Source organism: Phyllobates terribilis, unplaced genomic scaffold, assembly GCF_046119375.1.
Source record: "Phyllobates terribilis strain yellow unplaced genomic scaffold, ASM4611937v1 Scaffold_49__1_contigs__length_9717188, whole genome shotgun sequence".
Lineage (NCBI taxonomy): Eukaryota > Metazoa > Chordata > Amphibia > Anura > Dendrobatidae > Phyllobates > Phyllobates terribilis.
Window position 1 is genome coordinate 4,931,178 of NW_027362809.1, and position 25,297 is coordinate 4,956,474.

General features: G+C 47.8%; 1 protein-coding gene across 1 annotated transcript in view; it reads left to right on the top strand.

Moving 5' to 3' along the window:
• LOC141191632 (uncharacterized) overlaps positions 1–25,297 on the top strand; it is a 34,838-nt gene that overhangs the window by 3,779 nt on the left and 5,762 nt on the right. Inside the window, exons 2-6 of the mRNA XM_073661569.1 lie at positions 8,719–8,868; positions 8,998–9,165; positions 9,247–9,370; positions 9,454–9,551; positions 10,637–10,727. Coding sequence (XP_073517670.1) covers positions 8,791–8,868; positions 8,998–9,165; positions 9,247–9,370; positions 9,454–9,551; positions 10,637–10,727 — 559 coding nt within the window. The 5' untranslated portion in view covers positions 8,719–8,790. The remainder of the gene's footprint in view (positions 1–8,718; positions 8,869–8,997; positions 9,166–9,246; positions 9,371–9,453; positions 9,552–10,636; positions 10,728–25,297) is intronic.

A 25,297-nucleotide genomic window follows, 5' to 3' on the forward strand; every position in this document is an offset into this window, starting at 1 on the left:
CACAGAACTAGACTTTTTCAAAGTCTTTTTCTCTGAGGATCTTGTAAACCTCATGGTGGGCTTTATACGCTCATCAATTTTTGGAACAAAACCCCTCTTCATCATTTTCTAACTGGTCTCCTGTACACGCAGTAGAAATAATGAAGTTTTGGGGCCTGGTCCTTCATATGGGATCATGAAGAAGACAGAACTTTGGCAATATTGGAGTGTTGACGTTTTGTATAACACTCCAGTGTTCCAAAAGGTCATGACCCGGAAAAGTTTTCAGGCCATCACAAGTTCTTGCATTACAACGATAATGCAAGGTGTCCTGCACGCGATGACCCGAACTTTGATCATCTTTTCAAAGTTCGACCGGTCATCGACCAGTTCAACAACAAGTTTGCTGAAGTGTACGTGCTCCAAAGGGACATCTGCGTGGATGAGTCCTTAATGGCTTTTATGGAGCTGCTTGGATTCCGGCAGCACCTGCCCAATAAGAAGGCCAGGTTCGGAATCAAGCTGTATAAACTTTGTGAGAGTACCTCAGGGTACACTCACAAGTTTAGAGTTTATGAAGGGAAGGACTCCCGGATTAAATCCCCTGAATGCCCCCCTGTTCTGGGAGTGAGTGGGAAAATTGTGTGGGACTTGTTGCGCACACTGCTGGATAAAGGTTATCACTTGTACTTGGATAACTTTTATACCAGTGTCCCTCTCTTCAAGTCCCTCTCTGTGCGACGTACCGCAGCCTGCGATACTGTCCGCAAAAATAGAGAGGCCTCCCAAAGACGCTAATTGGGCAGCTGCTCAGAAGGGGTGAGAGCAGAGCCCAATGTAGTGACCACCTTCTGGTGGTCAAGTACAAGGACAAGAGGGATGTCCTTTTCTTGACCACCATACATGGTGATGGCAGCACTCTCAGCACTGTACAAGGTCCCACTACACAGGTCGTCAAACCAGACTGTGTAGTGGGGTACAACAAGTACATGGGGGGAGTTGATCTCTCTGATCAAGTCCTCCTGCCGTTCAGTGCTTTGAGAAAGGCCAGGGTGTGGTACAAAAAGTTGGCCATGCACATTGTACAGATGGCAATGCACAATTCTTTCCTTCTATCACAATGTGCAGGCCAGACTTCTACGTTGTACCTTCAGTTCCAGGAGGTTGTTATCAAGGCCCTGATATTTTGCAGTGGTGATGGAGCGGGCCCCAGTACTTCCGGAACTGAAGGTCCTCGAATTGTACCAGACCAGCATTTCCCAGGGCAGATGCCTCACAGCGGAAAAAAAGGTCACAAAAGAAGTGCCGAGTGTGTTTATAAAAGGTGAATACGCAAGGACACCATTTATCAGTGTGACACCTGCCCCGACAAACCTGGCCTGTGCATGAAAGAATGCTTCAAAAAGTACCATACTTCCATGGACTACTAAATTAATTTCTGACGTATGACAACCTGACGAACACTACACAACTGACGTATGACACTACATTATAAGATTCACAAATCGGGTATCCGTTCCAAAAAGGGGGCACTTGTTGGCCATTTCCACTGTTTAGGCACATTAGGGGCTCTGAGAACGTGACATGATGCCCGCAGACTATTCCATCAAAGTCTGCATTCCAAAGCGCGTCACTCCTTCGCTTCCTAGCCCTGACGTGCACCCAAACAGTAGTTTTCTCCAACACATGGGGTATCAGCGTACTCAGGAGGAATTGGACAACAGATTTTGAGGTCCACTTTCTCCTGGTACCCTTGGGAAAATAAAAAAAATTTAGGCTAAAAGATCGTTTTTGTGGAAAAAAAAATTATTTTTTTTTCATGACTCTACGTCATAAACTTTTGCGGAACGCTTGGGGGTCCAAAGTGCTCACCACACTTCTAAATAAGTTCCTTAAGGGGTCTAGTTTCCAAAATGGGGTCACTTGTGGGGGGGTTTCCACTGTTTAGGCACATGGGGTCTGCTGTCAATTCCAGCGAATTTTGCATTGAAAACGTCAAATGGCGCTCCTTCCCTTCCAAGCCCTGCCGTGCGCCCAAACAATGGCTTTCCCCCACATATGGGGTATCAGCATACTCAGGAGAAATTGCACAATAACTTTTGGTTTCCAATTTCTCCTGGTACGCTTGTAAAAATAAAAAAAAATTTGGGGTTAAAGTAAAATTTTAGTGAAAAAAAGTTAAATGTTCATTTTTTCCTTTCACGTTCAATTAATTGCTGTGAAGCATGTGAAGGGTTAATAAACTTCTTGAATGTGGTTTTGAGCACCTTGAGGGGTGCAGTTGTTAGAATGGTGTCACTTTTGGATATTTTCTGTCATAAAGACCCCTCAATGTGACTTCAAATGTGACGGGGACCCCAAAAAATGGTTTGTAAACTTTGTTGTAAAAATGATAAATCGCTGGTCAACTTTTAACCCTTATAGCTCCTTAAAAAAAAAAAAAATTGTTTCCAAAATTGTGCTGATGTAAAGTAGACATATGGGAAATGTTATTTATTAATTATTGTGTGTGACATATCTCTCTGATGTAAGGGCATGAAAGTTCAAAGTTTGAAAATTGTAAAACTTTCCCCAAATTTCCATTTTTTTCACAAATAAACGCAAGTGATATCGAAGAAATTTTACCACTGTCATGAAGTACAATATGTCACGAAAAAAACATTCTCGGAATCAGGGAGATCCGTTGAAGCTTTCCAGAGTTCTTACCTCATAAAGTGACAGTGGTCAGAATTGTAAAAATTGTCCTGGTCATTAACGTGCAAACCACCCTGGGGCGTAAAGGGGTTAAACTGAATGATTTGGGTCAAACGTTTGAGATATCCTTCCACAAGCTTCTCACAATAGTTCGGTCGGAATTTGGGCCCATTCCTCCTGACAAAACTGGTATAACTGATCCAGGTTTGTAGGTCGCCTTGCTCGCAGCCTTTTCAGCTTTGCCCATAAATTTTCAATAGGACTGAGATCAGGGCTTTGTGATGGCCACTCCAAAACATTGACTTTGTTATCCTTAATCCACTTTGTTACCATTTTGGCAGTATGCTTCGGGTCATTGTCCATTTGGAAGACCCTTTTTGCCCATGCTTTAACTTCATGGCTAATGTCTTGAGATGTTGCTTCAGTATTGCCAAATAATATTCTTTTCTCATTATGCCATCTATTTTGTGAAGTGCATCAGTCCCTCCTGCAGCAAGACAACTCCACAACATGATGCTGTCACCCCCGTGTTTCACAGTTGGGATGGTGTTCTTAGGCTTCCAAGCTTCTCCCTTTTTCCTCCAAATGTAACAATGGTAATTATGCCCAAAATTTTAGTTTAATCAAACCACAGGACATGCCTCCAAAAATTAAGGTCTTTGTTCCTGTGAGCATTTGCCAACATTAATCTGGCTTTTTTAGGTTTCTTTTGGAGTAATGGCTTCTTCTTGGCAGAGTGGCCTTTCAGCCCATGTTGATACAGCACTCGTTTCACTGTGGATATTGACACAGTCTTACCAGCTTCCGCCATCATCTTCACAAGGTCTCTCGCTTTTGTCCTTGGGTTGATATGCACATGTTGGACCAAAAGCACGTTCATCTCTGGGACACAGAACCCGCCTACTTCCTGAGCGGTATGATGGCTGGACATTCCCATCTTGTTTGTACTTGCGTATAATTGTTTGTACAGATGAATGAGGCACCTTCAGGTATCTTGAAATTGCACCCAAGGATGAACTGGACTTGTGCAAGTCCACAATTCTCTTCCTGGTATCTTGGCTGATTTCTTTAGACTTTCGCATGATGCTACACAAAGAAGCAGTGTGTGTCAGGTGTGTATTAAAATACATCCATACGTGTGTCTCTAAATAACTAAGATGTTGCCAAAAAAACGGAAGCTTCCAAACACGTGATATGTGTTGTGTCGGCGTCTATGCCTCCTGGGCGGCAGAGACGTCGATCCACTCATCACCGTGGCTATGGTTCGGCGTTCCCCGCTATTTCCTCTGGTCTCACCGCAGCATCTTCCCAGGGTGCGTGCCGTCCTAAAAAGTCCCTGGCCAATGGCCGGAGGACTGCCCCTATTTAAAGCACCTCCTCAAAAATGGAGGTGCCTGTGCAAAGTTGTGGTTTGTGTTCTAAACACTCTTTCCAGCCCTCAGGTCCCAGTGCTGCCTGCCTGTCTATCAGCCATGTCCGCCTGTCAGTCTGCCTGCCAAGCCTGCCCGTTTACCTGCATTGTCTATCAGCCATGCTCATCTGTTGTGCCTCTTGGCTTTGGCCATCAGTCCCGTGGGAGTCGCCTGCTCTCACTGGAGGTCGGTCCCAGTGTGGCACCTGTTCCACCTTCTCCGTCCCTCCTTGGTTCACGGAGTCGATTAAGCCGCCGTGTAGCCAGGGTCCAGTTACGCCCCTCTGGTCCCTCCTCATATCTCAGCACAGAGGTTCCATCACCCGGACCCGTAACAGTATGATCATATGGGCAGTCCAAAATTGTTTAAAGGCATAGTAATCTTAGTGTATGTAAACTTTTGACTTTGCAGTAAGTAATAAATATGCCTTAAAACATTCTCTCTCTCTCATTATTCTGGCATTTGACAAATATTAAAAATTATGGTAATCCTAATTGACCTATAATGGGAAAGGTTTATTCTGATTTAATTTCAGATATTGAGAAAAACGTGGATACAGTGAAGGAAATAATTATTTGATCCCTTGCTGTTTTTGTAAGTTTACCCACTGACAAAGACATGAACAGTCTGTATGGTTTAGAGATGATCTGCAAAGAGGAGTGGACAAAAATTCCTCCTTACATGTGAGCAAACCTCATCATCAACTACAAAAAAAGTCTGACTGCTGTGCCTGCCAACAAGGGTTTTGCCACCAAGTACTAAGTGTTGTTTGCAAGAGGAATCAAATACTTATTTGTCACTACAAAATGAAAATAAATTTATCTAATTTATACAATGTATTTTTTTTTTTTTTTTTTGGATATTCTATCTCTCAATGTTAAAATTAACCTACCCTTAAAATTACAGACTGTTCATGTCTTTGTCAGTGGGTAAACTTACAAAAACAGCAAGGGATCACAAGGGCTTCTGAGGTACAGCCACCAGTGAGCGGGGTCACCATTGTTGAGGGTGCCAACCTCCCCAGCTAGGCAGTATAAGCTTTGTTTAGGTACAGGATAGGGTAAGGTAGTGACTGTGTCAATTATTTAGCAGCATCATTGTTTAGATCTGTTTATATACATCCACAACAAGCCATTCAGCTTGTAATTTTGCTAGTTTTAAGTACATATCTGCTGTTAGTCCAGTTTTTAATGCATATATTTAATAAATGTTTAAGATTTTACTTTAGGGAGGTTTTCCCACAGTACTGCCCCCTACACCCACAATATGGTTTCATCCACTCCACCGACTACCCCAGTGCTGATTAATAAATACTCACTTAGCCCCATTCTTGGTGCAGATACTAATAAATCCAGAACCTATGAGATTTTTACTACATCATAGTTGGATAGTTAGAGGCGTATTATCCATAGCGGCAGCCCACCCGGCCACTATTGTGCCCATGAGAAAAACAAGAATTTGAGATTGGTTTAAATTGGCATACATTCAGCACATAATGCATGTTTACAATGGCCATTAATCAGAAAAAAACTACAAGAAGAAAAATGATCATAAACCCTGCTGTAAATAAATAAATAAAAACCAAAAGTGCATTTAAATAAAATAGGGTTCTTAGTAACACTGTTTTTGATCAAAAATAGCATGAAAGCTACCATGGCAAGGTGAACCTATTCGGGATAGTCCTACTCTGTCTAATATTAAAAACTTTACCATGTGTCAAAGCCTCAAACTTGTGTGTGTGAATCAGACATGAGATCTAATGTGATAGAAGATTACAGTGCAGGGAAGACGGGAAACATTCATATAGCCGGCCAGTGGTGATGTAGTCAGTAACGGACTCTGGCCAAATATGTTTCTAGAGCTGTAGTAGAAGATGAAGATGTCGTCCTCATGAAGTAGTTATTCCTCATGTCACGTGTAATGAATATCTCCTGCAGTATTGCTAATGCTGATTCCAGTGTCGGTAAATGAGACGAGAATTAGCTTTATGGAAGATGAGTCTTTGAGAAACGTGTTCAGCTGCCGACTCCAAGGAAGAAACTGCTTGTTGTCTGTGGCCTAAAATATATATGTTTTATTACTAGATGTAAAGCCGAAAACTAAATACCGTATTTTTCGGACTATTAGACGCACTTTTTTCCTCCAAAGTTTTGGAGGAAAATAGGAGATGCGTCTTATAGTCAGAATGTTGGGGGATGAGGGGGTATATATATGATGTGTGGGGGGAGCGGTAGCGGCGGAGGAGTGGGGCACAGGAGGCAGCAGCCTACACTGTCCCCGCTGCTAAAGAAAATTAATATTCAGTGCTCCCCACGCCCATGGAAGCGTGAATGAATATTTAACCTGTCTCTATGCTCATGGTCGTGGAGAGCGAGTGAATATTCATGCCCTTTAATAGCTTGCACACGTGATCTCCCAGCAGGAGCTGTTCTGCAGCTGTGTGCCGGCTATTAAGGAGCATGAAGTCACTGTGACTTCCGGGAGCTGATCTCTCCTTGTGAGCCGCGCATGGTAGTGACGCCAGGCGTGGCTCACATGACCAGATCAGTGGGGCAGACAGGACGCAGCGCTGGAGGAGAGAAGAAAGGGGAGTAGGAGTGTTTATTTTTATTTTTTTATGTGCAGCATGATGGGGATGAGGGGGACCATACATACCAGGATAAGGATGAGGGGGCCATACATACCAGGATAAGGATGAGGGGGCCATACATACCAGGATAAGGATGAGGGGGCCATACATATCAGGACAGGGATGAGGGGTGCCATGCATATCAGGACAGGGATGAGGGGTGCCATGCATATCAGGACAGGGATGAGGGGTGCCATGCATATCAGGACAGGGATGAGGGGTGCCATGCATATCAGGACAGGGATGAGGGGTGCCATGCATATCAGGACAGGGATGAGGGGGGTGTCATGCCTACCAGGACAGTGATGAGGGGGGTGCCATGCATGCCAGGATCGGGATGTGGGGTGCCATGCATGCCAGGATAGGGATGGGGGGTGCCATGCATGCCAGGATAGGGATGAGGGGGGTGCCATGCATGCCAGGATAGGGATGGAGGGTGTCATGCATGCCAGGACAGGGATGAGGGGGGTGCCATGCATACCAGGACAGGGATGAGGGGGTTGCCATGCATGCCAGGATAGGGATGGGGGGTGCCATGCATGCCAGGATAGGGATGGGGGGTGCCATGCATGCCAGGATAGGGATGGGGGGTGCCATGCATGCCAGGATGGAGGGGTGCCATGCATACCTGGATGGAGGGATGCCAGGCATACCAGGATGGGGATGGGGGCCACGTATGAAAGGAAGGGGGGCATATAAACCAAGATGGGGGATATTGTTAGAATTGGAGGACATTACCCCTATACCAGTGTCAGCAATGTCAACACATTTTTTGCTTAATTTTTTTTTCTATTTTCTTCCTCTAAAACCTAGGTGCATCTTATAGTCCGAAAAATACGGTACTGTAAAATAATATATCTCCTCATATGTTTCTGTGGCATCCCGGTTCACGTTCTACTGCTGCTAAATGAGACAGTTGTAGTGTGATAGTAGACTTGTTCCAGTGTGGGCACTGTGAGTTAGGAGATATAATACATTGCATTGTAAATTGGACTTTCCTGCCATCTACTGGCCAATGTGTGTATATGAAAGGTAAGTGATTCTCCTCACAATAAGCTGCCATAGAAATGGCTGTGAGGAGTTTCCCAGCTCAGGGCTCGCACACTGACTGAACACTGGTACAAATCAGTAGTGGGCGGTTCAAGCTGCCTAATGAAGATACAGGAGACAGACACTATTTCTTACAGAAGAGTTTCCATGCCAGTCCACGCTGGGGGGACATTTTTCTCCACATAATCTCCTTCCAAAAAAGACAAGCCTCTTCCAGTCAGGAGAGATAACTCTGTTCGTGTGCTCTCCTGCACGCTGGTTATCCTGTTTGCTTCTAGCCGGACCAGATCCACGTGGCTGCCACACCATCGACTACCCCCTGCGAAAGGGAACGGTGGGCTAAAAACTGTGAGCACACCCAGACTTTAGTGTGTTTCCACGGAGAGCCATTCTGTGAAGGTCCCTCAATCAGTGTAATATTTCTTAGACTGCGCATAGCATTTCCTCTACTAGCAAGTGAAGAGGACTCTGCTCCAGCCGCCCTGAGAGGCCATAACCTCGCTTGTCTTATGAGGAGAGAACCATTACTTTCATATGCACAAAATACTGTAAACTTTGCCTTCAAGAGAGACTGTACCCCGTTACCTCCTTCAGTAAAATTGTCATGTTTACAAGTTCACCTGGGTGTCTGGCTGCTTGTGATTGCACAAACATCACGGGCACTCCAAACTTGCACCCAGACACCACAACTACAGGAGTGCCCCCTGGGGTCCTATCCCATCCACAAGTGCCACCTCCCGACAATTGTGGACACTAAGGAAGTGTTTAGGGGTCCACTTCAACTACTGTGACATCATTATCTGCTGCCTTTGAGACTACATACCCCAGCTGGCCCTTCTGCAACATCTGGGGCCTCCTCAGTGGCCCACCACATTTCCCCTTATTATCTCCAGTAATTGTATTATTACACAGGATTTTTATGATGTTACATCGGCTCATCATCTTCTCATTCAGGTGCCTACAATATCGGATCCTCTCAGTGAAGATCTTCTATATAAGAGAATTTTCCTGATTTACCCATCAAGGATGGATATGGACAGAGACAAGATGGCGGAGAGGATATTACACCTCACCCTAGAGATCCTCTTCCGGCTTACTGGAGAGGTGAGAGATTCTGATGACGTCACATTACTTCATTCTTATCTATGGGAATAACAGATGGACAGAACTGGAGAGGTGAGGACTCTGGAAATGTCTAGAGTTAGATTTATTAATGTGTCTCTCCATAACCAGAATTACACAGTAGTGAAGAAGACCTCTAGTGAGTTCTGTCAGGACCCTGTGTCTGAGGGATGGGGAAGACTACTCAGCCCTCCACCTCACCCCCTGATACATGAGGACATCAATGACCAGAAGATCCTAGAACTCGGCTACAAGATGATTGAGCTGCTTACTGGAGAGGTGACACTGCTGGAAATGCTGGGATATTATACAGTAACGCTATGAAGGGATCAGGGATGACGGTATCATTGTATGTGTCAGGTTCCTATAAGGTGTCAGGATGTCGCCGTCTATTTCTCCATGGAGGAGTGGGAGTATTTAGAAGGACACAAAGATCTGTACAAGGACGTCATGATGGAGGTTCCCCAGCCCCTCACATCACCAGGTAATAGACAGGACTGAATACACACAGCCTATAATTATCTGTATGTAAAGAATGAATTCAGTCCCTGTATGTGTTTCCTCCAGATATATCCAGTAAGAGGACAACACCAGAGAGATGTCCCCGTCCTCTTCTTCCACAGGACTGTAAACAAGAAGATCCCAATGTTCCTCAAAATCATCAGGTAGATGGAGAGAAGGTGTCATGAGATCTCCCCTATGATGTGTAGATGGCTGTGAAGGTCTTGTGCTCAGTCTTGTTTTATCCACCAGTATTATATGTTTTATACTAGCTATTGAACCCATTTTACGCCCAGGTGGCGAGCATTTTTATTGCTATATGGTCTCCCATGCTGGTATGTGCTGCCCCCCTCCTGGTATTTGTGCTGCCCCCATCCTGTCCCCACCATCCTATCCTGGTATGCATGGCACCCCTCACCCCCAAATCCTGGTATGCATGGCACCCCTCACCCCCAATCCTGGTATGCATGGCACCCCTCACCCCCAATCCTGGTATGCATGGTACCCCTCACCCCCCAATCCTGGTATGCATGGTCCCCTCACCCCGCAATCCTGGTATGTGTGGTACCCCTTATCATGGTATGCATGATCCCCTTATCCCACAAACCTGGTATGCATGGTCCCCTCACCCCCCAATCCTGATATGTGTGGCCCCCTCACCCCCCAATCCTGGTATGTGTGGCCCCCTCATTCCTTTCACACTGTACACACATACAAAAAAATAAACAGTTATACTCGCCTTTCTTCCCTGTGCTCCAGCGCTTCTGCGCCCTGTTCTGCCGGAGGCCGGGGGAGGAGTGTGTCGCCGGAGCACTGCGCTGTCCGACGCCATTTTTGCTGAACACACACTGTAAATGTGTCTTCAGTAAAACGGCGCCAGATAGCGCTATGCGCATGCGCCGATCCGACGCCTCACTCCTGCCCCATTTCCGACGAAGAGGCGCCGCTGCAACGCTCCTCCCGATCAGGTAAGTATGGCGCCGGAGATTGCGGTATACGTTCAGTGCCTACGCATACTGTGATCTCCGGCGCCATACACTCCTCTTACCTGTAACGGCTGGATGCCTGATTCTGTCTGGAGCCAGACTGCGCGTCGCGCATGCGCAGTCTATCGAGGCTTCAGACAGAGACACGCATCCCCGGTTATATTATAGACTATTGTAATGAGAACAGTCGAGATGGCAGGATTAGAGCTGATCATAGATGTGACTTCTCCATCTGTCTGTAACTTTTACAATATTTGTTTCAGGGTGAAGATCTGACCCATATTAATACTACAGAGACATATGTGAGGGGTGATGAGCGGTGTAAAGAGGAGATTCCCACATATGACTACCCAGGTGAGTAGTAACCACTAAATGCAGAGAAGTCACAGATTCTTCTCAGTCACCAGCTGTGGCTGCTTTATCAGTGGTGTAGTCCGGTCGTATCACAATCGTGTGATCACCATTTTGCCTCTAGATCACAACATTCTCCTCCACCCAAAACTATTCAAATCATTTTGGACATTGAAAGCCCTTTTCTATAGAACTTACAACCTTGACAATCCACCTACCTCCTGGGATTAGTAGACGCTGACCGTGACCTGCCCAGATCTGTAAACTGCAAAAAATAAATAAATAAAAAGATTATTATTATTAACTACAAAGCCAAATGACAGCGTACGTAGAATGTGCTGACAACTTATAAAATCACTTGAAGAAAAATATTATGATGGGCCTGTAAGAGAAAGCGGAGGGTAATGATGCTGTTGGCTTCCTAGATCCCTGATATCTTACTGGATGAATCTACCTTCTCTCCCTTCTGTGCTGCTGAATGTGCTCATATGGTCCCTACAAGACCAGGTCCAGTCTTTCTGGCCAAACTTTACTTTTATGATCGACAACATTAAATGTGCAGTGAGGCCAAGTGTGAATTTCTGTACAATAACAGCAGAGTTTCCCTTTATCCTGACTTTTCAATTTCTTTTAAAACCAACTAACTTCAAACAGGATTGTGATAAACTATACAGAAAACATTACACCTGTGCCATGATATATCTCTAAGCTGTGCGTGGCTGATGGCTGTAATATACATTTATTCACACCTGCCGGAGATGTGTTGGCTCCAGCCCTGGTTTCATGGATTCACTCCACGTCATAAATTCCATTATGTTTTCAATTCTAAGGAATTCAGATTACTGCACAATCTCTCCTGAAATGGGGGCACTAATACTTTCTCTACTCTCCTGCTCAGGACTCATAGTAGCTCCAATGGTCCACCATAAATGAGTGTAACTCCTATTTAGTTTGTAGTTCTCCTCTCATACATACATTGTTGTTGAGGATGTAACATAGAATAAAAAAATAAGTTATTTTTTCCATGTCCATTCTGTATGATAGTTTGATTGTGGTGGGATCGGCCGGCCTCACTTACGTTAGTCTGTAACTCCCTGGTAGTCTTTAAAAAGAAGGTCTCCATTGACTCTCCCAGATGCCCGAGATCTAAAATTAAGACATTTTCAGCTCTGCACTATTATAAATAGTTCTCTTTAATAAAAGTATATTTTTTTCTTGAATCTCATGTGATAGAAAATATTTATTAGACATTACAATAATTTAGATGGCCAAGAGCCACGAAGCCGCATACTATAATTACCCCAGAGAGGTTTCACCATTAGTTACTCATTTTTTACTGCTGATGTGTTATTGTCTATACTCACAGTTTTGCTCATCACCCTTTAACCCCTCTACATGAATCTGGACTTACACAGACACCCCTAGGCTTGGGCCATGGTGCTATCTGCTGTTCTATGGTGTGAGATGGCAAGAAGAATAGTCAGGTAGCCGGGTCAGAACCAGGAGGGCAGAGAAAATACAAAATCAGAAGACACAAGGGTAGTCAGTAAACGGGTCGAGGTCACAACAGGAAACAAATACACAAGCCGGGAGCTGAGCACAGAGGACTGAACCAGAGGAGAACAAGGCTGTATCTGGCAGCTTCCGGCAATATGCTTCCAGCTTTAGTAGGGTGCTCTGCTTTCCAAATGGCTGAAGCAGGGAGCAGATTACTGCAGCTGGACAGCACACACACCCATACTGCAAGACTGGATAGTACTACAGGTCCCAGGCACCCTAATCTTAGTGGCTGGACAGAGCCTGCGCCGCCCAGAGCTTCTGGTTCTGACGTCTCCTCCATCACCAGCGCCGCCTGCAGAATGAATAAGGCGGCTCCTGGTGAGAGAACCAGACGTCGCAGGAGCAGATCCCAGAGGAGATGGGACCCACCATTTGCAGAAGCGTTAATATGACATAATAACAGAAAACCAGAGCAGTAATAATCTTTATTTTCTTTATATATATAGCGCCAACATATTCCTCAGCGCTTTACATACATTATCATCGCTGTCCCCATTGGGGCTCACAATCTAAATTCCCTCTCAGTAGTATGTCTATGAAGTGTGGGAGGAAACCAGAGAAACACTGGGAGAACATACAAACTCCTTGCAGATGTTGTCCTTGGTGGATTTTGAGCCCAGGACCCCAGGCTGCAGTACGAACCACTGAGCTATCGTGCTGCCCTAAGCAGGGCAGCACGGTGAAATCCACATAAAGTGACTCCATTGTGTAATTTTTAACCCTCAGGGAATTAATCTAAAGGGGTAGTGACTATTTTGATTCTACTGGCACTTTCCGGATATTAGCACGCAGTGGATGTTGGAGAGTGAAAATTGCAATTATGCCATTTCATTGCCCAACACATAGTGCCCAGATTGTGCTCCAGGAGACACACACCATCAATTAAGTGGGTTCTTCTCACTATAGTAATGTCAAATACATAGATGCTAAATGTGGTTTGGGCGCACTGCAAGGCTCAGAAGCAAGGGGGAGATTTGACTTTGGGAGATCGGATATTGCTGGATTGGGTTATGGAAGCCATGTTGCTTTTCAAGAGCCTTTATGGAAACCTCTGTTTTTTTTTCCTTCTTCCATGACAGCACCACCTGAAAGAGGGTATCCGCCCACCAAGGGTACACGCGGGAGTGCAGTGGTATTATGCACCCTGTGGCTAAGCGCGCTGGCAAGTGGGACTTCCGGGGCTGTGCACATGCAGGGCACGTGTCAAGAGGTTCCGGCGCGCCCTGCTGACGTAGTGTGCCAGAATGCCGGGACCAGGACTACACACACGCAGGGCGCATGTTAGTTTACGCCGCACCCTGCTGACGTTGCGCGCCGGAATGCTGGGCCATGGGGTTGCGCACACGCAGAGCGTGTGTCAGGTAGTGAAGCGCCCTGCGGCAAGAGCCGCAGTCACCAGAGTAGCAGCAGCAGAAGCCACCAAAGCAGCCCCAGCAGCTCCATCAAGGCCGCAGCAGTGTCAGTCGGACAAGCGGCAGCAAGACCAGCCAGAGGAGCAGGGCAGGTCGCGAGTCCACCATCTCCAGCCGGGAGCGATCATATGAATTGATCCAGCCTCAATCTCTGGTACCCTGAACGGCAGAGTAGTGAGTGATCTATGTGAAAGTTCACCATAGTAGATGGGTCCCTTTTTTCTATGTATTTTTTCTACTAGGAAAAACCCAAAAAGTGTAGTGCCAAGAGGAATAACATGGAGTGTGCGCTGTGCGGGGTTAATTTTCCCTGCACTTATACTAAAAAGCTTAGCCCGAGTTGTATCCAAGAAACCATATCAGAGGAAACACCTAATTTTGCTATGGATTTAAAATCTTTAATCCAGACGGAGGTTAGGGACTCACTAAAGACGTTGGCTACATTTAAAAAGAGTAGGAAGCTGGGACGTCATACATCAGACTCAGAAGAATCTGTAGTATTCCAGGGCAAGGGGAAGTCTATTTCCTCTCCTACCTACTCGTCATCCTCATCATCATCATCTTCCTCAGATAGCGATACAGGAGGTAGGCCGTGTTTTCCAGTGCAAAACACGGGTAAGCTGATTAAAGCCATCAGAACAACTATGGGCATAGACAATACCAAGACCCCTAGTACTGTTCAGGACATCATGTTTGGGGGTCTGGATCAGAAGAAGAGGCGCACATTCCCTGTCAATGAGAGGATAGTTTATCGACAGGGAATAGAAAGGACCTGATGGGAGAGGGCAGTTACCATCACCTTCAAAGAGAAGATACCCGTTTGAGGAAGAAGAATCAACCAGGTGAGATAAAACCCCAAAAATTGACGTGACAGTATCAAAATTCTCTAAAAAAAATCCACCCTGCCGTTTGAGGATTTAGGAGCTTTCAAGGATCCTCTTGATTAAAAAGCGGAAACCTTATTAAAACAAACCTGGGAGTGACCAGCGGGAGCATTGAAACCGGAAGTCGCAGCCACTTGCACAGCCAGGTCAATGATGGTCTGGTTTCAGCATCTAGAAGACCAGATTAAAGGGGACATTCCAAGGGAAAAAATCCTGGCCAGTCTTCCGCTAATGCAGGGGGCGGCTGCCTTCCTCGCGGACGTGTCGGCAGATTCAGTAAGGCTGGCCGCCAGATCAGCGAATTTATCCATCGCAGCTCCCAGAGCTCTGTGGCTCAAGAGCTGGTCAGGTGGTGTACAGTCTAAGATGAAACTGTGTTCAATCCCGTGTGAAGGGGAGTTTCTTTTTGGCAAAGCTCTGGATGACATACTGGATAAAGCCACAGATAAGAAACACAGGTTTTCAGCAGCAGATGGAAGGAAGGGAGACACAGTCATTACTAGTGGGTAGGCGGAGCCCACATAGGATAGAACACCTCAGATTAAAAAAGAGTGTTGTCCGGCCCCTCCAGCTTGGGCTCCTCCTACTCCAGCTCTCCAGTCTAAAATTTGAGGTCACAGAGGATGGTCGCTGCTGGAAGCAGCTCCTCTGAAATTTTTTTTATTTTTATCGGACAGAGACTTGGACCCCCGTGGTCTTGAGGTCTCAGGGGTCTCAGCGCTGCTGGACCCCCACCCCTCCCTTGGCGGATCTGCATTACCCTTTGAGAGAGGTCCCTGCAGAACCCTGCCGGCCCCGGGGGATGAGGGATGCTTCCCTGGCGGGGATGCAAACCGCGCATCTGGGGTCACTGCGTTCTCCGCCCTGGGGGGAAGCTTGGGCACAGCGCCACAAATCCCTGGGGGTCCCTGTGGCGCTCAGCTGGGTGAGTACTCAGCATGTTAATGTGTTTTGAGTGCTTCAGCGGCTGCTGCGGCAGCCGCTGCTACATGTATTCAGGTGGTGACTTGTGTTTTTTTGTCCGCAGGTGGAAGCGGGGCAGGAGCGGAGAGCGGAGGAGTCGCGCGCGCTTTTTTTTCGCGGGCAGGAAGCGCTCTGAGCGCGCGCTTTCTCCTGCCCCTCCTCTTCCGGCTTCTCTCTCCTCACAGCGCGGCGGCCATTACTGAACGGCTTCCATCGGGCTCCTCACTCTCCTCTCCTCCCGACAGACCGAAGGAACACTGCACCGCGGCCAGCTGGGTGAGTCGCTTCTGCCTGTCAGGGCAGAAGCTTAACTCCTCACCCCCTCAGCGCAGGGCACCTTTCTGAGGCACAATAAGATGGCAGACTGTGCTGTCCTGCAGCTATTACCTCATATAGAGGTTCCTTTTTTTTTTTTTTTTTTTTTTGTCTGGGGCTCGCACATCCTTTTCATTTCACAGAGGTTGTGGGGAGTCTGCGACATTAACCCCTTATTAGGCGGTTATCCCTTAATTGGGGGTCAGCTGGGGTAGCTCTCTCTTTAAGAGCTTTAACCCTTCAGCTTTCTTTTAAGAAACCACACTGTCCTACTTACTGACAGGTTTAACCTGCCATATACTGTGTGAGGGCATGTCAGATCAGGGTCCAGGAGGTGCGGACCGTCTCCCAGGTCCGCTACAGGATCAGTCTCGCGTGTCTGACACGCAGGAGTCCTCGACGGCGTCAAGCGCAGCGGTCGGGGGTTTCGGTGATGGGGCAGTGGTCAAAATGGAGGCCCTCACTCGTTCTATTGATGGCCTGTCTGACCTTCTAGGTTATTGGGTGTCAGCTAGATCCTCTCATGGCAGGAAGCGCCACAGGCCGGTACTGCCCTCCCCGCGCAGCGACTCGGAGATCTCTGTTATGGAGGGTTCCCCTTCAAGCTCAGATGGGGAGATGTCCGATTCGGATAAGGAGGATCGGCAGGGGCACTCTGCCTCTTTTTTGGGCCGTGCAGAGGCTTTTATTGGAGCCATGAGGGAGGCGTTACAGTTTCCGGAGGAGGTAACTAGACGTCCTGGTAAGTCGGCCCGGATGTTTCAGGAGTCGCATAGGTCGCGCTTGGCATTACCATCTCTGGATGAGCTTAATGGGGCAGTGGAGAAGGAACGCCTGTGTCCAGATAAACGTTTTCAGGGGACACGGTTTTTTGAGGCACTGTATCCGTGTTCCACGGAGTTGATTGATAATTGGATTCCTTCTCCTGAAGTGGATGTCCCTTTATCCCAGCTGAGCAAATCCTCATTACTGCCTGTTAAAGGGAAGGCGAGTCTGCAGGATCCGCTGGACAGAAAAACGGAGATGGCGGCGAAATCCATTTACGAGGCCGCGGGTCATGGATTCAGAGCGGTGCTAGGATCCATGTGTGCTTGTAAAGCTTCCCTAAGCTGGTTGGACCGTCTACGGACGGCGTGGCAGGATGGATCCCCGCTATCCGAGGTAGATGGGCTTTTCAAGTTGTTGGAGGATGCGGCCCGATATGGCAGTGATGCAGGTTTGGACACCGCGTCACTGCTGTCCAGGGCGCAATCCTCGGCGGTCACAGTCAGAAGAGCACTGTGGCTCAGACAGTGGACCGGGGACGCGGTTTCCAAGCAAGGTTTGCTATCTTTAGCTTACAAGGGTGGTCAGTTATTTGGATCTGACCTCACGGAGCTGATTGTCAAGGCAAAGGCAAAAGAAGCGGCCTTACCACAGCGAAGAACTGTGGCTTCTGTGTCGGGCAGGCCTAGTGCCGGTAGTAGTCGGCGGCCCTTTCGGTCCAGGGGACGGTCCGGTCAGCCCTCTTGGGGATCGGGTCGTCCCTCTTTTTCAGGAAAAAAGGCTTCTCAGAAATCCCGCACTCCCTGGAAACAGAGCTTCCGTCAAGACAAGCGGGAAGCTGACAAAAAGCCCGCTAAGGCGGACTGACGCCAGGTTTTCTCTCGAGGGCTCTCGAGTGGGGGGTCGCCTGCTCCAATTCGAATCGACTTGGGCGTCCCGCGTTTCGGACGCCTGGGTGACGCGGGTTGTGTCAGCAGGCTACTTCATAGAGTTTCTTTCTCGACCCCCGGACAGGTTTTGCCGATCTCGCATTCCGTCAGAGCCCGAGCTAGTTGCCGCTCTACGGCAGGAGGTCGATTCCCTTCTGCAGAAGGGTGTGGTGGTACCGGTTCCGCCGGAGGACCGGGGAAGAGGGTTTTATTCAAACCTCTTTGTGGTCCCCAAAAAGGAGGACAAATTTCGCCCCATTCTGGATCTCAAAAGATTGAATCGGCATGTCCGCACCCGGAAATTCCGCATGGAGTCGCTTCGCTCGGTTGTGGCGGCCCTGTCGCAGAACGACTTTTTGGTGTCAATCGACATTCGCCACGCTTATTTGCATGTTCCCGTCGGAAGGGCCCACCAACGCTTCCTTCGTTTTGCCATAGGTCAGGACCATTTCCAGTTTGTGGCCCTACCATTCGGGTTGGCCTCGGCGCCCAGAGTTTTTACAAAAATTCTGGCACCTCTCATGGCGATCCTTCGAAGACAGGGGGTTACGGTTCTTCCCTACCTGGACGACCTTTTGATTGGGGCGTCCTCAAAGGAGGAGGCGGTGACGGCTCGCAATCTATCCCTTCAGCTCCTGGAGGACTTCGGGTGGCTGGTCAATTGGAAGAAGTCGTCTCTGGAACCGTCGCAGTCAATCCTGTTTTTGGGGATGCATTTCGACACGGTACGAGCAGTGGTGTCCCTGCCTCCAAACAAGCAAGCAAGTCTTCTTCGACATGTACAGGTTATGAAGTCTTCGACAGCAATGTCCCTTCGAAGGTGTATGCGCCTTTTGGGTTTGATGGTGGCGTCAATGGAGGCACTTCCGTTTGCCCAATTTCATTCCAGGACTCTCCAAATGCTCATTCTGAACCGTTGGGATCGATCACAGGCTTCGCTGGATCGCAGTGTCATCATCTCCCACAGGGTGCGAGAGTCTCTAGAATGGTGGTTACGTCCGGAAGCGTTATCCCTGGGGAAGTCCTTCCTCCTTCTGAGGTGGTCGGTCATAACCACCGATGCCAGCCTGTCAGGCTGGGGGGGTGTCTGGAACGATCTCTGGATTCAGGGAGTATGGTCGTCGGAAGAGTCTGTCCTGCCGATCAACATCCTGGAATTGAGGGCGATTTTCCTTTGCCTCCAACACTGGACGGTCCCTTTAAACGGTCTGCCAGTCCGAGTGCAGACAGACAACGCGACGGCGGTCGCGTATATCAACCATCAAGGTGGAACGAGGAGCTCCAGGCTCATGATGGAAGTGTCTCGGATCCTGGTATGGGCCGAGGCCAAGGTGCCAGCCATCTCTGCGATTCACATTCCGGGAGTTCAGAATATCACGGCGGACTTCCTCAGTCGCGAGAAGGTGGATCCCGGAGAATGGAGTCTTCACCCAGAAATTTTTGTACAGCTGTGCTCCCGTTGGGGAACTCCTCAAGTGGATTTGATGGCATCAAGGTTCAACACCAAGTTACCGGCGTTCATGTCCAGGTACAAGGACCCGAAGGCTGTGGCGGTGGATGCTCTGGTGGCTCCGTGGGACCAATTCGAGCTAATCTATGTGTTCCCGCCGATATCCTTACTTCCTCTGGTGTTGCGTCGGATCAGACTGGAAAGAGTCCCGGCTATGTTAGTAGCCCCAGACTGGCCAAGGAGGACGTGGTTCTCGATGCTGGTGTCGCTTCTGGCTGCGCCTCCACTTCCTCTCCCTCTTCGCCCGGACCTGTTAACCCAAGGGCCCGTTCGTCATCCGGACCTGAAGTCTCTGCGTTTGACGGCGTGGCTCTTGAGACCGAAATCTTGACTCGTCAAGGTTTTTCAGCCGAAGTCATTGCCACTCTGCGAGCTGCCAGGGGTCCTGCCACTACTAGGATCTATCACAAGACTTGGGAGGCCTTCTTTTCATGGTGTTCGGGTTCTTCAAGGAACCAGAGGATTTTTTCCATTCCCAATTTGTTGGCCTTTTTGCAGTATGGCCTGGACAAGGGTTTGGCAGTTAGCACTCTGAGGGGTCAGGTTTCTGCTTTGTCCTTGCTGTTTCGGAAGGCTATCGCCTCGCGTAGGGACGTTCGTTCCTTTTTTCGCGGGGTAACCCGTCAGTTTCCGCCGCGGAAGGCGCTTGTGTCCCCTTGGCGGCTCAATCTGGTCTTGGAGGCTCTTCAACATGGGCCTTTTTGAGCCTATGGACTCCGTTAGCCTTTCTTTGCTTTCTTGGAAGGTTGCCTTTTTAGTGGCAGTCACCTCTTTGAGAAGGGTTTCTGAACTGGCGGCTCTTTCTTGCTCGCCTCCTTTTCTGGAGTTTCTCCCGGATCGCGTGGTGCTTCGCACACGGGGCGACTTTCTACCTAAGGTGGTGTCACAATTTCATGTTAACCAGGATATTGTGTTGCCCTCGCTCTGTCCGGAACCGAGGAATGCGAAGGAACGGGCCTTGCACTCATTGGATTTAGTGCGGGCTTTGAAGTTCTATTTGTCTATTACTCAAGGTTTTCGGAAATCGGACTCTCTGTTTGTGATTTCAGCAGGTCGTCGGCGTGGTCAACGAGCTTCCAAGGACACTATAGCTCGATGGATTCGGTCGGCCATTTTAGAGGCTTACCGACTCAAGGGCGAATCTTGTCCAATTAAGATTCGAGCTCACTCCACGAGAGCTGTGGGTTCATCGTGGGCTTTTCATCAAGGGGCCTCGGCAGCTCAACTCTGCCGGGCGGCTACCTGGCGCTCCGTCCACACTTTTACAAAGTTTTATAAGGTGGACGTCAGTGCTTCCGCTGATGCAGCCTTAGGACGTAGGGTCCTGCAGGCGGCTGTAGTTTAAGTTATCGTTAACTTGTATTTAGCGCTAGTTGCGCATTTTTCTAGGTTGTTGGGATTCTGCCTCTGTTGGTTTTTTCCCACCCTTAATTTTTGGACTGCTTTGGGACGTCCCACTAGTAATGACTGTGTCTCCCTTCCTTCCATCTGCTGCTGAAAGACGGATTTTGGTAAGACCTTACCTGTAAAATCCTTTTCAGCGAGGGAAGGAAGGGAGACACAGCTCCCTCCCATGGCAGAAGTGTGTTGTTGTGTTTTCAGATGCAGCGTGACCCTTCTCTGATAGCGATTATCTGGGCTGAGGTCGGCGCGCTAAGGCTCTGTTCCAGCATTGCCAGCTCATCGCAGTGGTCAGGTCCAGTGAGTAGTACCTGGGACTGTGTGGTTTTTCTGTTATATGCATAACCTGTCTCTTGTTTTTTCTCTGAAGTTCTTCAGAAGGGGTTATGTTGCTCCGCTGGTGATATTTGCTCTTCCTTAGCTTGTGTACGGACTGGAGAGCTGGAGTAGGAGGAGCCCAAGCTGGAGGGGCCGGACAACACTCTTTTTTAATCTGAGGTGTTCTATCCTATGTGGGCTCCGCCTACCCACTAGTAATGACTGTGTCTCCCTTCCTTCCCTCGCTGAAAAGGATTTTACAGGTAAGGTCTTACCAAAATCCGTCTTTCCAGTGTGTTGATGCCTCAGTACAAGACTTCCTTTTGTAAAAGGAAGCATAGCATAGGTAAATTTTCCAGAGACCAGGGCAGATGGAAGGACAAGGAGTGGAGGCTTCATGTTCGGAGGTCCTTCCTTTGAGAACAGAAAAACCCCTAAGTGATGGGCCTCCCCAGGTAGGAGGAAGACTGTCCCACTTCCTGCCTACCTGGGAAAAAATTACATCCAGTGCCTGGATATTAGGGAATATAAAGACAGGACTGAGACTGGAATTCAGATCCATTCCCCTGCAGACCTTCAGGATTTCGTCTCCCAGGAGGCCCAGAGAGCAAACATCCCTGGAGCAAGAGGTATTAAACCTAGTGGAAAAGAAGGTTCTGAGAGAGACTAATAAGCGAGCAGGGGAAAGGATTCTATTCGCCCCTGTTTCTGATAAAGAAGCCGGATGGCTCCTTTAGAACCATAATCAACTTGAAGGGCCTAAACAACTTTCTAATCTACAGACCCTTCAAAATGGAATCTATAATATTAGCCATAAAGGTGTTGTTCCCGGGTTGTTATGAGTGTCCTCGACCTGAAGGACGCCTATTACCACGTACCAATCCATACAGGATACCAGCAGTATCTGAGAGTAGCTGTGTATATCATCAATCGTGTGAGGCAATTTCAGTTCACAGCTCTGCCCTTCGGCCTCTCCATGGCTCCGAGAATCTTTACGAAGATCTTTCTGGAGGTCATGGCGCATTTGAGAGAACAAGATACTCTAGTTGTCCCTTATCTGGACGACTTCCTGGTAGTATGCAGATCAAGAGAGCATTGAAAACTCGCATTGACAAGAGTCAGAGCCAGCCTGATCAATCTTGGATGGATACTGAATCTAGAGAAGTCAAGCCTGGAGCCTCGGAAGGTTCCGTCTTTTATAGGGCTTATCTTGGACTCCGAGGGATAGACTTGTCTGCTACCGGAAGACAAGAAAAACAAAATTACGTCCCTAGCCTCAGGAGTAGTCAGGAATCCATCCATGACCCTAAGGAAAGCAATGTCTCTTTTAGGTACAATGACATCATGTATCCCAGCAGTCCAGTGGGCTCAGATACACTCCCGATATCTGCAGCAAGATATCCTAGCAGCGGAGAAACAACTCAGGGGACACTTGGACAGATGACACTTTCCAATACAGCCATCAGCTCAATCGCATGGTGGCTGGATCGGGAGAACCTGTCACAGAGAGTTCCCTGGTCGTATCAGGTCAGGGACATAATTACAGCGGACTCCAGCTCAGATGGCTGGGAGCACATCTGGGAGATCGTGTAATACAAGGAATCTGGTCTTACAGCGAGAAAGCCTTCTCAAAACATGAAGGAGCTGTCGGCGGTAAAGAATGCAGTGATGAAGTTCAGTTCCCAACTACAGGGACAACACATCCGAATTATGTCAGACAACAGGACAACAGTCGCCTATGTCAATCATCAGGGGGCACGAGATCCTGACCTCTCCTGTTCGTGAAAGAGCAGATTCTACAGTTTGCAGAACAACATCAATTTATGCTCTCGGCTCTGCAAATAAGAGGCAAAGAAAACTAAAGATCAGATTTTCTGAGTCAGAATATACTGAAGCAGGGCGAATGGGAGCTGAATCCAACAGTATTCCAGCAAATTGTGGATCGCTGGGGTCAATCAGAAATAGATCTTTTCGCAAACAAACGAAACGGAAAAACAAGGATCTTCTGCTCCTTAAATCCAAAAGAAAGACCCTATGCATTAGTTGCATTACAAATACCCTGGAGTTTTGGCCTAGCCTATGCTTTCCCCCCACTAATGTTAATGCCAACAATTTTGAGGAAGATCTGAGAGGAGCAGGCAAGGGTCATACTAATCGCCCCATTCTGGCCCAAGAGACCCTGGTTCACCTGGAAAAATAGGATGTCCCAGTCAGATCCATGGGTCCTTCCAGATACTCCAGATCTCCTCAAGCAAGGCCCAGCCTTCCATCTTCAGAGGTTGGGCATTTGATGGCCTGGAGTTTGAAAGGTCGTTACTAATCCAGGAAGGATTTTCCCTAGGTCTAGTAACTACTCTGCTCAAAAGCAGTGTAACGACTAAGATCTATTGGAGGACATGGTCAAAATTCCTATCTATTTCGTTTGTCAGCTAAGGTTAAAATTCCTATAAAGCTATTCTGGAATTTCTTCAAAGGGTCTTAGATATGGGGTTGGCTACCAGTACCCTTTAGGTGCAAGTATTGGCGCTTGGAGCTTTATATAACTATAATTTGGCAGCAGATAGATGGGTTATCAGGTTTAAAAAGGCGTGCAATAGATCCAGACCTATTGCTACCCCGAGAATGCCTCCCTGGGATCTAAACCTGGTCCTGGAAGCCCTGACTAAGTCTCCTTTTTGAGCACTTAGGAAGCGTGACAGAAAGAACTCTCACTCTGAACACAGTGATACTGATAGCGCTAACATCAGCCCGTAGAGTTAGTGACATACAAGCTCTGTCAGTAAATCATCCTTTTACACAGGTCACTGTAGATGGAGTTACATTAATACCAGACCCTGCCTATTTTCCGAAGGTGGCCTCCAAATTCCACAGAACACAGGAGATCATTCTCCCCTCATTGTATCCTAACCCAAAAGATTTAGGGGAACAGAGGCTTCATACTCTAGATGTTAGACTGGTTTTGGTTCAGTATTTGGAGGTAACAAGGCCTTGGAGGAGAAGTGATGCCTTATTTGTCTCCTTCCAGGGAGCTAGTAAGGGACTTAAAGTTACAAGGGGAACTATAGTTAGATGGATCAGGGACGCCGTTAGCTTAGCATATTTCCCTAGTAATGTGCCAGTTTCGGAGAACCTGAAGGGCCATTCCACAGAGCTGGTGCAGCCTCCTGGGCTGAAAAGGCGGAAGTGTCCATTGATAACATATGTAAGGTAGCAACATGGTAATCTCCTTCTACCTTCTATAACCATTACCGGCTTGATCTTTCTTCATCTGCTGATCTATCCTTTGGGAGAAAGGTGTTGCAAGCGGTGATCCATCCCTAAGGTGTCTGTTCTATATAAATCTCTCAGGTGGTGCTGTCATAGGAGAAGGGGGAAAAAATCATAGTTACCTACCGGTAACGGGATTTTACAGAGCCCATGACAGCACCCTTATATGCCCCCCCTTTTTTGATCACTTATGGTGTTCTCTATATATGGGTGTATAGTGAGAAATGTTTTATTGGTGGTAGTTGTGTACTAACATACTGTCTGGAGGTCCTCTCATGCTCTAAAACAAAACTGATGTGGAGGAGAGGTACCGCCTTTTTTATTCAGCAGGTTTCCTGTCCTTGGTGGGCGGATACCGTCTCTCAGGTGGTGCTATCATGGGCTCTGTAAAATCCTGTTACCGGTAACTATGATTTTTTTCATTTACAGATGATGGACCTGAGTGGGGCTTGTTGTTTGTGAGATGAGTAGAAGTTTTTATTGGTATTATTGTTGCCTACATAACTTGGTGGCTTTTTATTCCATATTTGAGAGGCAGAATGAACAAACAGTTGAAAACCACGCTCTACTGGTTCATCCTATGAGGTTTTCTATTAGATTTTGAAATGTCAGTGTCTTGGTGAATAATTAATTCAATGTATTTTTCGGACTATAAGACGCACTTTTTTCCTCCTTTTTTTCTCCTATGCCCGCTGTTAAAGGGGATGAATATTCAACCTCTCTCCACGCCCATGGGCATGGGGAAGGGGTGAATATTCATTACCTTTAATGAGTGGGCACAGGAGATAGCCAGCAGCCGCAGCGCGGCTCCGCTATGTGCCGGCTATGAAGGAGAGTGAAGTCACTGCTCCCCGTGCACACAGTCCCGGCGTGGGAAGCAGTGACTTCCAGCAGCTAATCTCTCCTTGTGAGCCGCGCATGGCAGTGACGTCATGCACTGCTCACATGGAGAGATCAGTGCAGGCAGACAGGACGCAGCGCTGGAGGAGAGAGAAGAGAGGTGAGTAGGAGTGTTTATTTTTTTTAATGTGCAGCATGATGGGGATTAGGGGTGCCATGCATATTTGGGCAGGGATTAATGGTGCCATGCATACCAGGACAGGGATTAGGGGTGCCATGCATACCAGGACAGGGATTAGGGGTGCCATGCATACCAGGACAGGGATTAGGGGTGCCATGCATACCAGGACAGGGATTAGGGGTGCCATGCATACCAGGACAGGGATGAGGGGTGCCATGCATACCAGGA